We start from the raw sequence: 16875 nt of genomic DNA, 5'->3' as shown, positions 1-16875 counted from the left end.
CTAGGAGATTTATATAGTTGTCCTTCTGCTGAGCAGTAAGGCAATCTGCAAGCACCACTCCCTCCACTAAGCCATCAGCTTCAGTGGTAGAGAAGAGGTCAGGGAGAGAGTCACTCTCTTCCTACTGCCCCTCATCAGCTGCCATGAGCAGGGTTCAGTCAGCCCTGTCATAGTAAGGTTTCAGGCGATTGACATGGAGCACCAGGTCTACCAAGTAGGTTACCTCACCTTTCTTTTCAACAATGAGATGGGGTCCACTCCATTTTTCCTGTAGTGCTCTTAAGGGTCACAGCCTCCAATACCCACACCTTCTGTCCTGGGTGGTACTGAGTCAGGACAGCCTTCTGGTCATGACATTGCTTTTGGAGCTCTTGGTTGGCCTGAAGGTTTTTACTGGCCTCTTTCATGAACTCAGCCATTCTGGACCTTAGGCCAAGTACATAATCCACAATGTCTTGCTTGGGAGCTTTTAAAGGATGTTTCCAACCCTCCTTTACAAGAGCAAGGGGACCTCTTACAGGGTGCCCAAAAAGAGGTTCAAAGGGGCTAAAGCCCACTCCTTTTTGGGGGTACCTCCCTATAAGCAAAAAGGAGGCATGGCAACAGGACATCCCATCTCATCCTGAGTTGTACGGGGAGTCCGATCATCATGCCTTTGAGAGTTTTATTAAACCTCTCAACCAGACCATTTGTCTGTGGATGATAAGGAGTGGTGAACTTGTAAGTTACACCACACTCCTTCCACATAGCTTTGAGGTACGCAGACATGAAGTTACTACCTCTGCCTGACACCAGTTCCTTAGGGAAACTCACTCTGGAAAAGATTCCCAGGAGGGCTTTTGCCACTGCAGGAGCTGTAGTGGTCCTGAAGGGTATAGCTTCAGGATACCTAGTGGCATGGTCTACTACCACAAGGATAAACCTATTGCCTGAAGCTGTTTGGGGGAGGGGTATCAAGGGGGGTGACTGTCAACCCCTACCCTTTCAAAGGGCACCCCAACCACTGGGAGTGTAATTAGGGGGTCCTTAGGTGTGCCACTAGTCTTGCCACTGGCTTGGCAGATCACAAAGGAGCGACAAAACTCCTTAGTGCCCCTCTGACATGTGAGGCCAGTGAAACACTGGAACAAGTCTGTCCCAAGTTTTACTCTGGCCCAAATGCCAAGCCAAAGAAATATCATGTGCCAGGGTCAGAATAAACTCCCCATACTGCAAGGAGATGACCAATCTCCTGGCAGCTCCAGGCTTAGGGTCCCTTGACTCAGTGTAGAGGAGGTTATCTTCCCAATAGACCTTATGGCTATCAGTGATATCCCCATTCTGCTGTTTGACAGCTTGCGGTCTTAAACCCTCTAGTGTGGGACAGGTCTGCTGTGCCACACTCAGCTCTTCCCTGGCAGGCCCCCCTGCACCCAAAAGCTCAGCAGTGTCTGCTGCCAGCTCATCTGGTGCAGGTTCTGCACAGGGAGAGGATTCCTCTTCCTCAAAAGAGGAATCTTCTGGAGAGGGTAGGATGGTGGCCATGAATTTACCCTTTCAACCCCTAGCTTTTGGGAGAACTTTGTCCATTGTTCCAGGATCCAAGCTTCCTTGTCGTCTTTGCTTCTGGGCCTGAGCCCTTGTGAGAGCAAAGATATGCCCTGGAATGCCCAGCATTGCTGCATGAGCCTCCAACACCACTTAAGTCCAAGCTGGTGTCTCCAAATCATTGCCTAGTAAGCAGTCTACAGGTAAATCAGTGGCTACCACAAATTTATTTGGACTAGTAATCCCCCCCCATGCCCCCAAGTTGAGATTCACAACAGCCATGGGGTGGCAAAGAGTGCTGTTATGAGCATCAGTCACTTGGTACTGCTGACCAAGTATGTGTTGATCAGGGTGAACCAGTTTCTCAATCACCATTGTGACACTGGCTCCTGTATCCCTGTAGGCCTCAACCTCAACACCATTTACAGTATTAGGGGAAGTTGCTTGTACGTACCCATAGTAATGGGACAAGCAACCAAGGTAGCAAAGTCAATTCCACCATCAGAGACTAAAACAGCCTCTGTGGTCTCCCTAACAAGACCAACCCCAACTACATTACCAGTGGTGATCCCAGCTACACCCTTTGATTGGTTATTTGTAGTAGACTTCCCATCACCACTGCTATTAGTAGGGGCACTAGAGGACGCAGTTGGGGTTGTGGTAGTGGGTGCCTTGGTGTTTTTCTTTGGACAAGTAGAATCACTTGCCCAATGGCCTTTACTTTTACATAAATACCACCATGGCTTCTTTTGATTGTGAGAAGAGGATTTGGACCCACCTCCCCCAGAGGATTTTTGTGGGCCTGATGAAGACTCAGAATGCTTTTTACCTTTGTCCCCACCCTTGTCAGAAGACTTACCATCCTTCTTCTTCCCATCCTTGTCACCACCTGTATGAACTTTTCTGTTCACTCTTGTCCTGACCCATTTGTCTGCCTTCTTCCCCAATTCTTGGGGAAAGGTCAGATCTGAGTCTACCAAGTACAGATGTAACAAGTTAGACACACAATTATTAAAAATATGCTCTCTCAAAATAAGATTATATAGGCTTTCATAGTCAGTCACCTTACTTCCATGTAACCAACCCTCCAAGGCCTTCACTGAACAGTCTACAAAGTCTGTCCAGTCTTGAGAGGACTCTTTTCTGGTGTCTCTGAACTTAATCCTGTATTGTTCAGTGGTTAAGCCAAATCCATCTAAGAGTGCATCTTTCAAAACGTTGTAGTTGTTGGCATCACTTTCTCTGACAGTAAGGAGCCTATCCCTACCCTTACCAGTGAAAGATAGCCACAAGATAGCAGCCCACTGCCTTTGAGAGGACCAACTGTACCATACAGCCCTCTCAAGTGCAGCAAACCATTTGTTGATGTCATGCCCCTCCTTGTAAGGGGTGACAATCTTGTGCAGGTTTCTTAAATATTGTTCTCTATCAAGAACACTGCTGCTGCCACTATGGGGAACTAACCCCAACTTCTATCTTTCCCTCTCTACATCTAGAGATTCCCTGTCTAAGGCCAACTGCTGCCATCTCAGTTTCAGTCTGGCCTCTTCCAAACTCAGCTTTCTGAGTTCCCTGTCTAGGGTGTTATCCTCAGGATGGGAGGCTTGGGAATTCTGAGACACATAGGTGATATGGGAATTGGCAGAAGTGGATCTGTCTGTAACTGGCTGAACTCTAGTTACCTCGTCTCTTGGAGTGAAAGGTGCCCTACAAGTGTGTGAACCCCCCACCCCCCACTACCAGTTTCACAAGATGGCCTGTTAGCTGACAGGTCTTTGGAGGAACCCTCCCCAGGGTCCTCAGGGCCCTCCCCTGATTATTCCTGGGTACCCTCCTCCTATACCTCCTGTTCCTGGGATGGGCCAGACTGGTTCTGATCACTTTCTAGGAGAAGACTAAGGAGAATATCTTTGGTAGGGTTCTTACCAATGCTTAAGCTTCTTTCTATGCAGAGACCCCCTCAAACGTTTAAAGTTTAAACTACCATAGGTTGTCTGAACAACTTTGGGAGTGGCCTCCACTACTGACACAGTTACAAGAAAGAGTTTAGGACAGAGAGGAAAAAATGTTTAGAAACTTTTTAAGGAAAAGAGAGAAAAAAAAAAAAACACACTCTTCAATACTTTTTAGAAAGTTTTTTGAAAGAGAGTTAAACTGTTTAGGTTAACTGTGTATATTTTTAAGTATTTGGAATATGTTTTTCTTATGAAAAGCACCAATGACAAAGTGGTAAAGCAGTTACAAGTACTTATCCCACCGCTGCACCACCAATGTAGGAGGCTGGCCTGGACTATTGTGGTTACCTGATGGTACTTACACCTTGTGCCAGGTCCAGTTATGCCTTATTAGTAGATTAGTAGTGTTCTAGCAGCTTAGGCTGATAGAGGTAGCTATAGCAGAAGAAGCTTAGGCTGAACTAGGAGACATGCAAAGCTCCTACTATACAACTTATATCATATAGCACTATATCATAAGAAACACAATACTCCGTGTTACTAAAAATAAAGGTACTTTATTTTAGTGACAATATGCCAGAAAATATCTCAGAGGATATACTCCCTTAGGAGGTAAGTAAAATACATACAGAAACCAAAATCAAGAAAGTAAACAGTTAGAAAAATAGTGCAAACACCATAGAATACAATAGGATGCAATAGGCCTAGGGGCATCACAAACCATATACTAAGAAAGTGGAATGTGAACCCCTTAGGGACTGCTGGCCTAGTGTAGTGTGTAGAGGGTCGCTGGGAGTGTCAGAAAACACCAAGTGTGTCCAAGATACCCCACCCCAAGACCCTAACAAATAGAGGAGTAAAGTGCAGAATCTCCTATCACGAGTTTACTGTGTTTCTGGGGAAGTAGTATCAAAAACCACAACAGACCACTAAACCCCAGATGAAGGTGCAAAATGGTTGCCTCTGGTTGGAAGAAGCTGAAGATTCTGCAACAACGAAAGGTGCTAGGAACTTGTTTGTGCAGAAGATGTCCCACGGAGTGCTGGAGGATGCAGCGTTGTTTCTTTGGAGAAAGACCGCAAACAAGCCTTGCTGGCTGCAAAGGTTGCGGTTGAAGAAAAAGGGTGCTGCCTGGACCCAGGAAGGACTAGGAGGTCACCACTTGGAAGAGGAGACAGAAGGGGGCCCTCAGCAACACAAAGAGCCCACACACAAGACGGCAGCACCACTTGAACACGGGTTCAAGAAAACTGAGCACGGCGGTCGTCTCAACACTACAAAAGAGGTTCCCACGAAGCCGGTGGTCAACTCAGCGAGTTGAGCAATGCACGACGGAATGCTGGGGACCTTGCAAAAGTGCACAGAAGCCCTAGCAGCTGCAGTTCACGCAGTACACAGGATTACTGTCTGGCAAAGGGAGGCAAGGACTTACCTCCTCCAAATTTGGAAAGTTGGACCACTGGACAGTCTGGGTCACTTGGGTCCACCACCTGTGTTCCAGGAACCATGCTCGTCAGGATGAGAGGGGTCCCAGAGTACCGGTGACGCTGAACTTTGGTGCCTGCTGGAGCAGGGATAAGATTACGTCGACCCATGGGAGATTTCTTCGGGGCTTCCAGTGCAGGGTGATGGCAGACAGCCCCCACAGCATGCACCACCAGTAAACAGTCGAGAAAGCCGGCAGGATTAGGTGCTACAATGTCGCTGGTAGTCTCCTTGATACTTTGTTGCAGTTTGGCAGGCGTCCTGGAGAAGTCAGCGGTCGATCCTTGGCAGAAGTCGAAGAGGGAGATGCAGAGGAACTCCGGTGAATTTGTGCAAGTCATTATCTGAGGAAAAGCCCACAGGAGACCCTAAATAGCCCTCAGAGGAGTACTGGCCACCCAGTGAGGTAAGCACCTATCAGGAGCGGTCTCTGACATCACCTGCTGCCACTGGCTACTCAGAGGCCTCCATTGTGCCCTCACACCTCTGGTTTCAAGATAGCAGAGGTCTGGGACACATTGGAGGAGCTCTGGACACCACCCCTGGGGTGGTGATGGACAAGGGAGTTGTCACACAGGGCTACCCCTCCCCAGCCCTTAACACCTATTTCCAAAGGGAGAGGGTGTGACACCCTCTTTCAGAGGAAATTCTTTGTTCTGCCTTCCTGGGACTGGGCTGCCCAGACCCCAGAATGGCAGAACCCGGTCTGTGGGTTGGCAGCAGCAGTAGCTTCAGAGAAAACCCTAGAGAGCAGGTTTGGCAGTACCCGGGGTCCATAATGGAGCCACGGGGATGCATAAGATTGGAACCCCAATACCAGATTTGGCATGGGGGGGCACTTCCATGATCTTAGACATGTTACATGGCCATATTCGGAGTTACCATTGTGAAGCTAAATATAGGTATTGACCTATATGTAGCACACGCGTGTGAAGGTGTCCCCGCACTCACAAAGTCAGGGGAAAATTGCCCTGAACCTTGTGGGGGCACCTTGGTTAGTGCCAGGGTGCCCTCACACTTAGTAACTTTGCACCTAACCTTCAGCAAGTGAAGGTTAGACATATAGGTGACTTATAAGTTAATTAAGTGCAGTGAAAATGGCTGTCAAATAACGTGTGCGTTATTTCACTCAGGCTGCAGTGGCAGTCCTGTGTAAGATTTGTCTGAGCTCCCTATGGGTGGCAAAAGAAATGCTGCAGCCCATAGGGATCTCCTGGAACCCCAATAGCCTGGGTACCTAGGTACCATATACTAGGGAATTATAAGGGTGTTTTAGTATGCCAATCAGAATTGGTGAAAATGGTCACTAGCCTATAGTGCCAATTTTAAAGGCAGAGAGAGCATAAGCACTGAGGTTCTGGTTAGCACAGCCTCAGTGACACAGTTACTCACTACACAGGTACACACATTCAGGCCACAAACTATGAGCACTGCGGTCCTGGCTAGCAGGATCCCAGTGAGACAGGCAAAAACAAACTTACATACACGTGAAAAATGGGGGTAACATGCCAGGCAAGATGGTACTTTCCTACAGTTTCCAATTGGATTTCAAAGCTATAGACTTGATTCAGAAACGTTGGATTGTCTCGGGCTCTGCAATTTCTCGTTTAAGTCCTGGCTTGTTACCATCATAGATCTATGACAATTCAATAACAGTTGTCCACTAAAAATTGTAATTGTGCTTAGTTCTGAAGTTCAGGGAGTTAAGGTAGGTTACAATTCCTTGCTCTCCTCGTGATGTAACCCTTTCCAATTGTTCTGCCCCCCCTTCGTTTAATTGAAGTGTTTGGCTGTTCTATTGTAGGAGTACCAATGTAATGGCTGTCCCTAGTACACAAATCTGCTCTAGTGTTCTCTTGCCATGGGCAACGCAGTTGCGAGGAAGCATCAAGAAAGAGGTACCAAACAATCCGATGGCCCTCTTACCTCCTCCTCTGCCTCCACCCACAGACCAAGTGCCCTCACTGTGAGTTGCTATCGGGTCCTCATCGTTCCTGCTGCAGCTAGTGGCGCCTCCCGTTGTCTTTCCTAGCGCTACTACATACCTCCAGGCCCCGTTAAGGAGAGGTAAATAATGCACAGACAGGAGGCAGTAAGTGAAGCACAGACGAGGAGCCGGGATGCCACAAGTTTATTGTACCAGCTATGCGGCCAGAAGCTGCTTGCTTGATTATTGGTGGTAGTACCTGAACTTTGACCGGAACAACCTGCTGGTGTACCCGACCTCTGTTTCCCTGTAGTCAGCCTGAAATTGTGCCTATATACTTGTGAACTGTGAACAGTGGTTTTTACCACTTTACTTTTTCTTGGTTCTTTTTGCCCTACAACTTTTTAAAAAAATCATATCTCTGGTAACCCTTAATGGATTCGAATTGTTTTGGTAACATTTGTTTTATTACATCCTTCTCTACTATTAGAAAAATTGTTGTAGAATATTTTGTGAGGAGTTTTCACTTTTTTACTATTTTAGCGTGGCCAATACTTTATACGCTTTCCCAAGTTATGCTGTCTATCCTGTTCCATAGCTACCAGGGTTTGAGCCCACGTTTGGCTGCTGAACTTGTCTGACCTTACAGGATTTTATGGCTGATTACTTGGGAAAGGCCCCCAGTCCTCCCCAATTAATAACTCATGATCTGCTGTAACCCAGTTTTGGCAATAAACGTTATGAGATGGATGTTATGGATTGGACAATGCTAATATCACATTAAGTAAATATATTTTACTTAAAACTGTGGGAATTACAATGGCCAGCTGTTATATATGTTTGGAATCGATCTTACATGCTTGTCATGGCACTATTGATTCAGATAGTGGTCTTAATTATACAAATGTGCTATTAATAAACTTGTCCTGCTCTTACACTAATTTTAAGGTTTTCCCCTTTCACTGAAGCAGGTGGAGATAGAAGCAGGTCACTCAAGCACGGCAACATTTTAATTGCCGTTAATTAAGGATGACCTGAATTTCTTTTTGCAAAATAATATATATCTCCCTTCAGGGTTATGTACATGGTATCCCAAGTGCCACTGGTGCACAGCCTAGACAATGTTTGACAGCAGGTAAAATTGTCGGTTGGTGTTTGAGGACCCCAATAGATATACAAATGTACACATTTAAACAGTCCTGTAAAATACAATACACCACTCAACCTCATGGCATTCAAAATCTGTTTAGAGGTACGAGAATAGAGCTAATTTCCCTGTAACATAGCCAACATTTAACTAACTGCACCCTAGTCAGACTCACCTTAGTAATGCTTTACAATGTGCATGCCAACTATTACCTCTCACCATCATTGATCCTGAGGGGGGCACACATGCTACTTACGCAGTGACAGCTTTTTAAAATAGCCAACAAAGCACATGTGAGCCTGTATAAATCTATTTACGTTTAGGGTAAAGGACGGATACATGCAAAGATCAACTCTGAATTAGAGTTTAACTGTATTCCCCCTTGGCTTAATGCTTCAGACTGGAGTTAAAGCCTAAAACCATTATCATCTCTTTAGTCATAACGGTTTTTGTACAATCACTTAGTAGTGTATCCATCAGTTTACATTGCTTTGTAGAGTCAAATACCTCCTTCTGCAAGGGAACATATACTGTAGCTTAAATACTTTGCAAGATACACGTCTCTCATTAGTCAACAATTTTAGATACCCACCTGTGTTCTGTTCTCCATGCCCACTTCTAATAACTGGATCAAAAGAAAAACATGTCCCTTCTAACAAACCAATGATTTTACTTTAGTCTAAAAATTATATATACACACACACACACACACACACATATATATACACTGGGAAAGCCACCTCTGTTTTTTTTCTATTAAGCACGACCGCATCCCGAGATGAATCTACACCCTCAAATCGCTGGTACTTACACATATTGAGCTGTCGTATGAAGCTTGACAGATTGTTGTGCTTGAAGTACTTGGGAAGTATTTCTTTTGCAAAACGCTGTTCATCCAGAATGCGGAAGGCCTGGCCATTCTAGAAGCAAAAATAATGCCTTTTTGTAATGGACTGAGAGAGCAAAGCAGTCAGTGCCTCTGTGTTGTGCATTTCTCTTAAAAGCAGATGAAGATAGCAACAAATGCCAAGAAACGGAAATGCTCATTTACTTATGATTGCTGGCATGTCATAGGGCATCTAAAGTCACATAGATTAACATTTCACTGCACAGTTTTGACATGTACAAGTCTCAAAGCCCTTTAATGCGGTAAATTATCTTTGGAATCACAAGCAGTCCCCAGTCTTAATGTGCAAATGGTTTTGGCAACCTGCCATGTTCTTTCCTACGATATGCTTATATTGGCTAGGACATCTAAATGCCATTTGACATTAAGATCTGGTTATATTACACTGGGTAGCATGTTTCTAATACCAAGACTGATCCATAACAGACGATAGTTGCCGACAAGTAAACTGGTTCCCTTAGTAACATAAAAACACTGATGCCTATTGCGCAAATGCCCTTTTTTTTTTTTGCACAGCGTAAAATTAGAAAACTGTTTAACTAGAACAAAATATCCATTCAGGATTTCTAATTACCCCGCTGGGGTGAGGGGCACAAATCTAGAGCAACCTCAGTGAGCGTGGATAGCAACAGCATTCCTAAGTGCAAACAAGGTTCTCGGAAGTTGCGAACAGATGCTTAATTTCTTCGTGTGTTATTTACAGTCCTCGAAACCTAACCCTTTTCTATGAGAGACATTTAGAGAGGGGAGATGAAACAGTGGCTTTTTCTGAAAGACTTCATAGCGGTTAGCAGTTCCAGGTCCACTATAATGTGGTATGTTTCCCTGCACTTCGAGACTACCTTCCTTCAGACTCACAAGACAGACTTTTCCCCTGATGGTTATTATCTCCTATGCTCACGGTTATGGTAAAGGGCCTCAATGAGAGGTCATGGACCTCACTTCGTTAGAGGAGGGCTATCGGCCAAATTGAGAGAACTCTGCCAGGCAAGCTGTTCTCTTGCTGCCTTCAACAGAACCACTACTGCGGTGGTTCCACTGAAGTCACTAAAGATTTACCACACAGACACAAGAGGAACAAAAAAAAAAAAAAAAGGGGGGCGGGGGGAACGGGGAAGATAAAATGATTGAGGGTTATATATATACGGCGGGGCAAGCACCACTGTGACCTAGCAGCCTTTGGCACACAGGCCATCGGGTCAAAGGCTTTGACCAGAGGTAGCAGAGGTTTTGTTGGTGTAAATCCAGCACTTCCCCCAACGCTAAATAGAGCAGAATTACAAGTTTGGAAGGATAGGAGTGCCACCGCTCCTGCTCTGCCAAACTCTAAATGATCCACACAGTGCTTAAAAAAAACAAGCATTGGGAAGCTCAATAGGTATTTCCTTTGTTTTTTCTTTTGCATTCTATTAACTGGATTATAAAATATTAGAAAAAGGTTAGAATATTTGTTTTAAATTTGATAAACCGTTAATAGCCGTTTATGTTGTGGTGCATGCTGAATTATAATCCCAGGGTTCCAAACTCATAATTTGTACCTTATTTAATATGTAAAGTGCCACTAAACCTGCTGCACCATTCTAGCCATGCCCCTCTTAACTGCAAGGTAACCACAATTGTGACTGCCTGTTTAGTAGTGAAATATCGCAATATTTGGTGTTTAGAAGAGCTATGACAACTTTTGGCCCCAGTACCACTGCACCCGCTGCACCATTCAAATCAGGACCCAGATGCCTGCAAGTTAACAGCACTTGTGGCTGCCTGTTTAGTAGTAACATTTAGCAGTAATCTGTGTTTACAGGGGTTCCTAGAGCTTTCTGCCCCAGTCACCATACCTGCTGCGCCACTAAAATAATGACCCTAGTGCCTGCAAGAAAATTGCACTTGTGACTGTCACTGAAAGGATAACAATCCAAACTAAATGTCGTCCAATTATACAAATGACTTTTCTTTAAAAATGAGTGAGTGGTAATAAATTAAATATTTACAACTGTTATTCATCAGAAATATAATTATTAAGTAATGAAAAACACAACATAATGAGCCCACTCGCTGCTTGCTTTACACCTGCACTCGATACTCCATTGCAAGATGGTCTACGTGTTTATACACATTTCCACACGAACTGACATGCATTCAGTTCATCTTTTAGCGTACAAAACACTAACAAGTAACCAATCAGCAACAAGCATTTGCAATGAAGTGGGTCTCGTGTTTACTCGGGTTAGAGCTAATAGCGTTGTAAATTCCTAACTGAATTTTTCTTGCCGCATACATTGAAAATGAAAAGTAAAACAGTTGACATAAAGTTGATTCACAGCGCCATGGACGCCATGAGCACAAAGGAGAAACACAAACTGAAAAAGAAGTTTGCTCGCAGTCAAACGTATCAGCAAACATGCAATTATCCATGTACCGGTGTGGATGTCCGAGGCGGTAACAAAACTGCCCCAAGGAGGGACAAACATATAGCATTTACCAATTATAACAAAGGGTTTTTGAAAGGTAAGCCCATGAACGAGTGATAGTGATGGGTGTGGTTAAAAGCCCACAGATAGATTAAAACAGGCCAGAGCACTTGTGCTCTCGACCTAAAAACCGGAAGGTGTACTTTGGCCAAGGTCCAAATGACAGCAAAAGCAGAACAGAAGAGCAGGAATTGACCTGCTAGCGAATAAAAAGCAAGTAAATTCAGGCAACATTGGAGCAACATTTGACTGAACAAACCAAAAGTTCAGGTATGTAAGGGACGAGGTAGCGGCAGGTTCTAAGTCCCTTTAAAGATTTGTTTTAGTAACACAAGACTTCAAGCAAGACAAGCCGTAAACAAGCATTGGCAGTAGGTCATCATTAGGAATGCACTTTTAAGCCATACCTAAAAATCCATGTATGTTAACGACAGCATCCTACCATCTGTGCTGCTGCCAGAGAAGAACGCCATTAGTTACATACTTGTCTAAAACACTTTAATAACATAACAATGGCATGTCCGTGCCCGTGAAATTTTCACGCTCAGCCAACTGGATAAATAAAATACTCACAGCAGTGTGAAGAGCAAGCACTTTTTTGTTAATGCACACTTCTGTCCAATAAAAACAACATGTACTCATGGCTCCGAACATGAGGGTGGAGACAATGCCACTCTTCTGGTGGTTCTCACATTAATTGTCTGGTGACGGCTGCACTGTCAACCAGACCATAAAAAGTAAACAAGAATGAAAAATGTCTTAGCTATTGTAACAAAGTTTAACAATGCCGTTGCTGTATCCACTTTTTTCCTGTGACTGTATTATCCTTAATCCTGTTTTGACCTTTCAGATCCTAGGAGCAAATAGAACAAATGTGTATGAAACTTGAAACCGGAAAGTCTGTATAACACCAATCAACAAGTGCACACAAAATATTCTCATTTGGTAAAACAACATGAACTACTTGGGGCAGAAGGACTCGCCTGGGCAGGTGTCCTTTGGAGCGGTAGGCAAAATGTGTTAAGTGCCAAAATATACAGACAACCTGGGGGACATAGAGGCTCCAGCCGTGAGGGGCACAAGCTGATAACGGCACCCGGCCGGCCGTGCTGTCAGAATGCACTTGAATGAGCGCCAGCTCTGGTCAGTGAGACACACAAAGTGTGATTGGAATGTGGCTCACTCTGGTGGCCAGAGGCCAACACCGCAATGCCCCAGGCGCTGCAGCGTGTCAAAAGAAACTAACAGTGGGGGTACAACAGGCACTCCCACAGCCATGCACTGAATGTGCACAAACACACAATCTCTGGAATAACGTTAAAGGTGTTCACATGCACACAAACTTCACGAATTACAGCAATAAAAAGGACACTTAACTCTGCTGCTGAGCAGCAGAAGAAAGAGGAGGAAGCAACAGCACTGTGGGATTATGGAGCGGTCCTAGCATCATCTGATTGGATTTTAACATTTGTGGAACTGTGCTTTTTTCCTTTGGGTTTATGGGAAATTAAGTCTGTTAAGGTTTTAAGTAATGGCTGTTGTTAATAAAACGAAGAAAGATAAAGCACAATCTTCGCCTCCAGTCCTGCCATATAATCTGTCCCGCCCCAATACTGCAACATTGGCCAAGTGATCGCTAAATACATTGTATTGGATGGGAATAGCCATACATTAGAACATCAGAAAGTGTAGCTGCGATAAATGTCTGTGCTGCACGCACCAGCACTTTGTTCATTCAATTTTGACTGCGTATACAGTACTGTATATTTTGTCACTGCAACTCGAGTGTCAAACTCACTGAATTTCTCAGTGTCCATCTTCCCAAAAACAAACAGCCTAAAACATCACATTTCAATAATTAATTAGGCCCAATAAAGGGAGTTCAATTCATCAGTACACTAATTCATTTAAAAAAAAAAAAAAAAAAAGCATAAATGGTACACAGTTGGATTAAAATGAAAATTAGTTACTTAACTGTAACTGCAGTTCTCCAGTATTGGTATCTATCATAGATTCACATGCTTGAATCATCCCCGTCGTCGAGGGGGGAGCCTCACGGTAAGTTTAAATACATAAAGCAGTAAGTCATTAAGTGTAAAACCAGTAGGCCCTAGTAGGCCTCGTAGGGTATTTTACAGTCTATCCACTTTGTTTTGTGAAAAGACCCAAACTTCAGTGTCAACCAATCAGGATTCAACCCCTCCAAAACACTCCCAACAGAGGCTGAATTCCCTCAGATTTTCTAGTAGAAGTGTGAAATTTAATATCTGTATAATAGGGGAGCCTCTGAGGGGAGGAGGTTGGGTTGCATGTGAATCTATGAAAGATACCAATACTGGAGAACTGTAGTTACAGGTAAGTAACAAATTTTCTTCTCCAGTATTGGATCTTTCATAGATTTACATGCTTGAATCAGAATAACGAGCAGTAATGTTTTTTTGAATTAGTGAATTAATTTGACTGTAATCTTATCGTAATTCTGTAAGTGATGTCACTCATGTTAGTATATATATATATATATATATATATATATACATATACATATACACACACACACACACACACACATACATAAGAATAATAGAAAAAGCTGCATGGCAGAAAATTGTGTCACAATCTGTTTTGAGGTCTACAACATGTTAACACAATATGAAAAGGCGAATAATTTGAAGCACAATCTTAGAGTAAACCATACTGTGATATAAAATTAGATATTAACGAGACTTAGAACGAATATCGAACATACCTTGAGTGTGGTGGTGGGATGTGTAAGAGGCTCACCTTAACAAAAGAAATGCCTCAGCACTGCTTGCCCCACTGCTGTAGCGACGTTACTAGTCTCCTCGAGACAGTAGTGTTTTGTAAACGTATGCTGGCTGGACCATGTGGCCGCTCTACAAATGATATGTAGTGGCACCCCTGTAAAGAGTGCAGCTGAAGTGGCTACCGATCTTGTAGAATGGGCTCTCACCTTGCTGTAGAGCGGTTTACCTGCTTTTGCATGGCAGAATTGAATTGCCAGGCCAATCCATCTGGCTATAGTCTGTTTGGACACCCCATGTACCTTTCTTGTTCCGCCAAATGCAACAAATAATTGGTCATACTGGCGGATGGTTTGTGTTTTCTGTGGATAAAACTTTAAACACCTTTTAATATCAAGGGAATGTAATGTCCTTTCGGCTACTGTTTGTGGATTTGGAAAAAAGGTTTTTAAGATGACTGGTTCATTCAAGTGAAACATTGAGGGAACTTTCGGGATGAATTTAGGTTTTGTTCGCAGGATCACACCTGAGTTTGTGAATTGGAGGAAAGGCTGTTTGACAGTGAAAGCCTGAATGTCGCTGACTCTTTTGGATGAAGTAAGAGCTAGTAGTAACGCTGTTTTCCATGAGATTAATTTTAGATCGGCTTTGTGGATCGGCTCAAAGGGAGCTTTCATGAGCTGCATTAATACAACATTCACGGACCATAACGGCGGAGGTTTTCTAACTGGCAGGAAAAAACAAAAAAGGCCTTTCATGAATTGTTTGACAATTCTTGTGGAACATAATGAGACCCTGTGTGGTGATCTGAGGTACCTCGAGATTGCTGCCAGATGCACTCGAATGGAGGAATATGAAAGTCCTGACTTTGCCAAGAGCAAGAGATATGGAAGTATCTGCTCTGGAGGAGCAGAAAAAGGCTGTATGGATTCTGCTGCCCACCATATACAAAAACGTTTCCATTTAAGTTTATAGGTTTTGTTGGTAGTGTCAGCTCTAGCTTTTGCTAAGATGTCTCTACACTCCGGGGAAATGTTGAGATTCAAATATTCATTGTATTCAGGAGCCAAGCCGACAAATGGAGATGACGGGTCTGCGTGCCTGACTTGTCCCTGGTGCATCGTTAAGAGTCGGACACTGTCTGAGTTGCAGATGTGGCTGTTCGGAGAGCATTAGGAGCTCCATGTACCAGACTTGTCTGGGCCATCTGGGAGCTATGAATAGGAGGCGACACCCCTCTGTCTTTAGTTTGTTGATGACTCTCGGAATGAGCGGGATCGGAGGAAAAGCGTAGGCATAAACCACGGACCATCTCATCGAAAACGCATTCCCCCACTAACCTTTCTGGGGAAGCCAACTTGCGTAATACAGGCATTTCTTGTTCTCGAGTGGCAAATAGGTCTAGGTTCGGTTTGCCCCATAATAGAAAAAGGCGGTTGAGAATTTTCTGGTCTAGCTCCCACTCGTGATACGGAATAACTGTCCTGCTCAGGGTGTCTGCCAGAACGTTGGTTTGTCCTGGCACATGCTCCGCTTTGAGTGAAATATTGTGCTTGATGGCCCATGCCCAGATTTGTTGCGCTAGCTGCAAAAGTTGTAGGGATCTTGTGCCTCCTTGCTTGTTTAGATAAAACATGCTGGTTGTGTTGTCTGTCCTGATTAAGACACTTGAATTTTGTAGCTTTGGCAAGAAAGCTTTTAGAGCCAAGTGTATCGCTTTGAGTTCTAGGTAATTGATGTGGAGTTGAACCTCTTTTGCATTCCAGGATTCGCTGATTTGCATGTCCTGGCAGTGTGCACCCCATCCTTCTAGAGAGGCATCCGTTGTTACTATGTCACTGGGTGATTGATGAAGGAATGACAGTCCGTTTGACAAATTGGTTAGAGTCGTCCACCACCTCATAGTGTTTTTCATTAGAGGTGTTATGTGAATCTTGTCTTCGAACGAGCCTTTGAACTGGGTCCATTGTATGTCCAATTGCTCTTGCAGGGGTCGCATATGGAGCCTGCAATCTGGGACTAGCGGAATGCAAGATGAGATCATCCCTAGCAATGATTTGTAGATGTGGACTGAAACAAACTTTTTTGTGGAGAGCCTGCCTGCTAAGGAGGTTAGTTTTTGTTTCCTCTCGTGAGATGGGTACGCTTTGTTGTGGACTGTGTCTAGTATTGCTCCTAAGAAGTTTAATACCTGTTTGGGGTGGAGCTGCGATTTCTGGTAGTGGACTACAAACCCCAGGATGTTTAGCAATTGAAGGCAATAGGAAATATGACGTATTACTTCCGACTTTGAGGGTGCCTTTATGAGCCAGTCGTCCAGGTAAGGAAAAACCTGGATACCCGACTGCCAGAGATGTGCTGCTACCGGAGCCAACATTTTTGTGAAGATTCTGGGGACCGATTTGAGACCGAATGGGAGAACTCGAAATTGGAGGTGCATACCACCCACTCTGAACCTTAGGAATTTGCGGTGGTTGCGATGTATGGGAATATGAAAGTAAGCATCCTGGAGGTCTAGGGATGCCATCAGATCTCCAGCATTTAAAAGACGCAGGACATCCTTAAGTGTTACCATCCTGAACGACTGTTTCTTTAGAAACTTGTTTAGTGCTCTCAAGTCCAGGATGGGGCGCCAGTCTCCTGAGGGTTTCTTTACGAGAAAGAAGCGGGAATAGAATCCTCTGTTCTTTTGAGAAA

General features: G+C 44.1%; 1 protein-coding gene across 2 annotated transcripts in view; it reads right to left on the bottom strand.

Moving 5' to 3' along the window:
• The window catches only part of LOC138261372 (heat shock factor protein 3-like), a 271372-nt gene that overhangs the window by 242072 nt on the left and 12425 nt on the right, over nt 1-16875 (bottom strand). For both annotated transcript variants that reach the window (XM_069210255.1, XM_069210265.1), the window contains exon 2: nt 8853-8961. In XM_069210255.1, coding sequence (XP_069066356.1) covers nt 8853-8961 — 109 coding nt within the window. The remainder of the gene's footprint in view (nt 1-8852; nt 8962-16875) is intronic.

This window comes from Pleurodeles waltl, chromosome 2_1, assembly GCF_031143425.1.
Source record: "Pleurodeles waltl isolate 20211129_DDA chromosome 2_1, aPleWal1.hap1.20221129, whole genome shotgun sequence".
Lineage (NCBI taxonomy): Eukaryota > Metazoa > Chordata > Amphibia > Caudata > Salamandridae > Pleurodeles > Pleurodeles waltl.
The sequence above is the reverse complement of the archived record's forward strand: the minus strand, read 5'-3'. Positions and strand labels throughout refer to the sequence as shown.